General features: G+C 35.7%; 1 protein-coding gene across 1 annotated transcript; it reads right to left on the bottom strand.

Moving 5' to 3' along the window:
- Positions 1–1499: 1499 nt before the first annotated feature.
- Positions 1500–2465, bottom strand: LOC118919990 (olfactory receptor 14C36-like). Its single transcript, XM_036900417.2, has one exon. It carries the CDS (start codon positions 2463–2465, stop codon positions 1500–1502), a length of 966 nt encoding a protein of 321 aa, XP_036756312.2.
- Positions 2466–5250: the final 2785 nt, after the last annotated feature.

Consider the following 5250-nt stretch of genomic DNA (forward strand, 5'->3'; position numbering starts at 1 on the left):
GACCATCTCTGCAGAATTGTGAAATGGCACAATACTCAGAAAAATATATAACAAGTAACAAATATGACAGAAGGTAAAAAAGGAAAAATTCCTGTTTATTTTTTAGACAACAATAGTACAACTCATTTTGTGTTTCAATACCCAATTCTAATGTGTGTGTGTGTCTTCCACACACAACACCAAGGTGTTCTTGAACACCAGCAGTGTGTCTGAGAACTCAAATCAATTCTGGTGCTATCTGTCTGGAGACAGCACCAGATTCCTCAGGTTAAGGGCTCCATCCTACAAGACTGACCCCACCCTCCACTCCAGATGCCAACTGCGAGCCCCAGAAGTCACCTGTGCTTCTCACCAACAGAGATGATAATATCCTCATTCAGAGCTTCCAGTGTCCTTCCCCTTAGCATAATTTGCTAGTGCAGCTCACAGAACTCAAGAAAACACTTACCCGTGTAATAAAGGACATCATAAAGGACAGAAGCTAACAACAAGATGATGAGATATACAGAGTAAGGTCCCAAATAAAGAAACTATTATCTTTGTGAAGCTTGACTGGCATGTGGTCACATTCTGGCCCCCAAACATGGAAGCCCACCCCACAGAGAAGCAGGATGCAGAGAGGGATGCATTCTTCTCATGGGTTTTTGTGAGGGCTTCAGTGGATAGAAATGATTGACTAACTCCCTGGCCATTGGCCTATTCAGCCTCCAGCCACAGTCCTTGGTTGGGGTCCAAAAGTTCTTTATTAATTTGATAAGACACCCATTTTGCCTTTATGTCTATGAAGTGTCTTCAGGAGCTGTGGATGAAAACCAGATATGCTGGGAAATACCTACTTGATCATCTGAATGACTAAATATGTTTTTCTTATGGTTCATTATATCACAACTGCCTATATCCCCACAGCATGGTGTGTCTCCTCAGTACGGTATAATAAAATAACTGCAAGCAGCAAAGAAAGGTTAATGATAGTTTCTGTCAACAAATAGGACATCCTTCATTCCTATTAATTGGGAGGCTAAATCACATTTCTCTTAATCTTTGTTGTGGACATACTATTTCATTTTCCTATATTCATTAGTTTTAATTCCATATATATCATGAACTATAATTTGTTAGATTTAATTTTTAATTTCAAAAAACATAAATTCTTATCACTGAAGACAAAATTATACATGTATTTCATATTTTTTTGAAAATTTTCAGATAGTAGAGCCTATATTATATATCCATACTTGATTTGCTTAGGAGTCCTTTGAGACCTTATTAATATTGTTAATAATTGGTGAATCCTAAACATATATCTAAAATGATTTTCATGAATATTTTTGATTATATGTGGTCATTAAAACCAACAGTTGAACATTTTAATTTGAAATAATAGATGGAAAGAGTAATGTTAAAAAATGTAACTACAGAGATATTAAATGAATGATTTCATAGTGAGGAGACTAATATGTAAAACTGAATAAGCCAGTTGTAGTATAGAAATCTGTGGCTTATTCAGCAACACAGGGATGAACCTGAAAGGGAAACTTTTTACTTTCTTGGAGAAAAACTATTAATTTCCTTACAGCTTCTTTTACCTGTTTGTTTCTAAGACTGTAAATAATAGGATTCAAGAAAGGAGGAACTATGGTGTAAAATACAGAAAGAATCATGTCCTGGATGGTTTCAGAAGTTGCTGAAGGCTTCAGGTACACATAGGCAATAGAGCTGAGGAAGACAGACACCACCAGGATGTGAGGGACACACGTGGAAAAGGCCTTGCCTCGCTCTCTGGTTGGAAACTTCAGTATGGTGGAAAATATGTGAAAGTATGACACGGTGAGAAAGATAAAGGAAACACAACCAACTACAATAATAGAAACAAAAAGTAAGAGGAAATTGCTGAAGGTGTCAGAGCAGGAGAGGCTCAGCAGAGAGGGGACATCACAGAAGAACTGTTGGACCACATTGGACTGACAGAAGGACAGCCGGAATACATTACCTGTGTGTGCACCTGCATAGATAAGACCACTAAGCAGGGAAAATAGTGTCATCCGCACACAGAATTGATGGTTCATGATGACAGGGTAGTGGAGGGGCTGGCAGATGGCCACATAGCGGTCACGGGCCATGAACATGAGAAACAGAATCTCTACAAATGCAAAATAAATGACCAAGAATATCTGGGTTGCACAGCCAGCCACTGAGATAGCCCAGTTATCAGTGACATAGTTGACACAGGCATTGGGCACAGTGACAGAAACATAGCACACGTCTAGGATGGACAGGTTCCTGAGGAAAAAGTACATGGGCATGTGAAGTTTCTGATCAACTGTGGTGGCACTGATGATAAGAATGTTCCCTGTGAGTGTGGCCAGGTACATCAGAAGGAATAGCAGGAAGAACAGAAGCCTTATCTCCCACTTCTCAGCAAAGCCCGTGAGGAGAAACTCAGTCACTGTGGTGAAATTGGTCATTTCCAGGAAATGATGTTTGACCTGGAAAACAACAGGGATAAACAATGAAAAGTATTATCCATACAAAAATTATAAAATGTCAAATATTTTATTTGGAAAAGTTTCCTTTTATAAAGTTGGTCTTCATGCATAGGAAATACCCTTCATTACTCGTATTTAGATCTACTAAGTTTATTACCACTTTTGAATAATTAACATGGCAAAATGCTTAAGTTGTGATTTTCTAATCCCTTGCTGATTATGATATTCAATTTTCATACTCTATCAATAATATGTGGCCTTTTAGTTGTATTATTTTAATAAAGAATTCATCAATTCAAATACAAGTTTTCAAGTGTATGACATAGTTTTTTGACTGGTTTATACTTTATTAAATGCACACCCCAAATGGTGTGTTACTATTAACATAGAAAGATGTTACAGAACTATTGACTCTACTCTTTATGCTGCAGTTTCATCCCAATGACTAATTTATATTTTGATTGTGAGATTTTGTGCCTCTTATCCCCTTCACCTAGTTCAACAACCCAATTAAAATATATGTTTACATATATATAACATAAAAGTATTTAAAATTTATATATATAATGAATTAGGCAGTGGTATATGTATAAAATGGAATATTACTCAGCCATGAAGAAGAATGAAATCCAGCATTTGCAACCATGTGGATAATGCTGGAGGGTTTTACATTAGGTAAAACACATCAGACACAAAAAGAAAAATACCATATAATTTCACTTATGTGTGGAATCTAGAAAGCAAAACCAGAAAGCAAACAAACCAAGCAGAAACACATTCATACATACAAAGAAGTAATTGTTGGTTTCTGGAAGAAATGGGAGAGGAGGATGGGTGAAGTAAATCAAGATGATTAAGAGACATATTTTCTAGTTACAAAATGAATAAATCACATGAATATTTACAGCATTGACACTATAACTGATAATATTATCACAAACTTGTCTGGTGGCAGGTGTAGAACTATCTATCATGGTTATTATCTCAGTATGGGTAAAACTATCAAATCACTATTTTGCACACCTGAAACTAATATAATACTGTATGTCAAAATAAGGAGACATATCACCATAAATAATACTCCCAAAATGTTTTGCAATGTTTTAATAATGCATTTGCAATACTTATAAAACAAATTGTAAGAGATTTGGTTATCTACTAACATTATTCTCAATGCTTATATTTTTACTCATAAATAACTCTAAATGTGATTACCCTATTTATGTACTCCTTACATTAATAAATTTCATACAGCTCTACAATAATAAAACCTTACTCACCTGTGAGAAATACAAGCTAAAGATAATCATATAACAGTTTTTCATTGATTATTCAAAATCATTAAAGAACTATTCAAGTACTGAGGTTTTATTGGAAGAATAAACAGATTTTTAGGTGCCTTATTTTAATGAGGGTATAATAGATAAAATATTTTTCCTCATTTTCATTTGTAAGTATTCAAAAATTCATATATTGGTGTCTTTACTTATTTGTGTTTAATAAGTATTTAAACATTCAGCAATTCATGGGTCCTTTGCTAAAAAGCTTCTGTACAGGGAAGGACACCATCAGCAGAACATAAAGTCACCTGCAGGATGGGAGAATATATTTGTAAATGACATATCCGATAAGGAGTTAACATCCAAAATATATAAAGAGCTCACACATTTCAACACCCCAAAATCAAATAATCCTATTAAAAAGTGGGTGGAGGATATGAACAGACACTTCTCCATCTAAGAAGAAATTCAGATGGCCAATAGGCACATGAAAAGATGGTCCCCATCACTAATCATCAGGGAAATGCAAATCAAAACCACAATGAGATATCATCTCACACAAGACAAAATGGCCACTATCCAAAAGGCAAGAAGTCAATATAACAAGCATTGGCAAGGTTGTGGAGAAAGGGGAATCCTCCTACACTGCTGGTGTAAACTAGTTCAACCACTGTGGAAAGCAGTATGGAGTTTCTTCAAAAAACTAAAAATAGAAATACCACTTGACCCGGAAATTCCACTTCTGGGAATTTACCCAAAGAAAACAACTTCTCAGATTCAAAAAGACATATGCACCCCTATGTTTATTGCAGCACTATTTACAATAGTCAAGATATGGAAGCAACCTAAGTGTCCATCAGTAAATGAATGGATAAAGAAGATGTGGTACATATACACAATGGAATACTATTCAGCCATAAGAAAGAAACAAATCCTACCATTTGCAATAACATGGATGGAGCTGGAGGGTATTATGCTTAGTGATATAAGTCAGATAGAGAAAGAGAAATACCAAATGATTTCCCTCATTTGTGGAGAATAACAACGAAGCAAAACTGAAGGAACAAAATAGCAGCAGACTCACAGACTCGAAGAAGGGACTAGTGGTTACTAAAGGGGAGAGTTGGGGAGGGTGGGTGTGGAGGGAGGGAGAAGGGGATTATGGGGTATCATGATTGGTGCATATGGTATGTGTGGGATCAAGGGGAAGATCGTGCAGCTCAGAGAAGACAAATAGGGACTCTGTGGCATCTTACTACACTGATGGACGATGACTGCAATGGGGTATGGGGAGGGACTCGATAATAAAGGTGAATGTAATAATTAAATTATTTTTCTTCTGAAACCTCCATAAGAGTGTAGAGCAATTATACTTTAATAAAAATAAATAAATAAACAGGAAAAAAATTTAATGGATCCTAAAATGTAAGTAGATACTCTGTAATACTTCCTTTTTTTCAAAATGATTACACAGAATGTTAAGA

The sequence above is a fragment of the Manis pentadactyla genome, chromosome 13, assembly GCF_030020395.1.
Source record: "Manis pentadactyla isolate mManPen7 chromosome 13, mManPen7.hap1, whole genome shotgun sequence".
Taxonomy (NCBI): Eukaryota; Metazoa; Chordata; class Mammalia; order Pholidota; family Manidae; genus Manis; species Manis pentadactyla.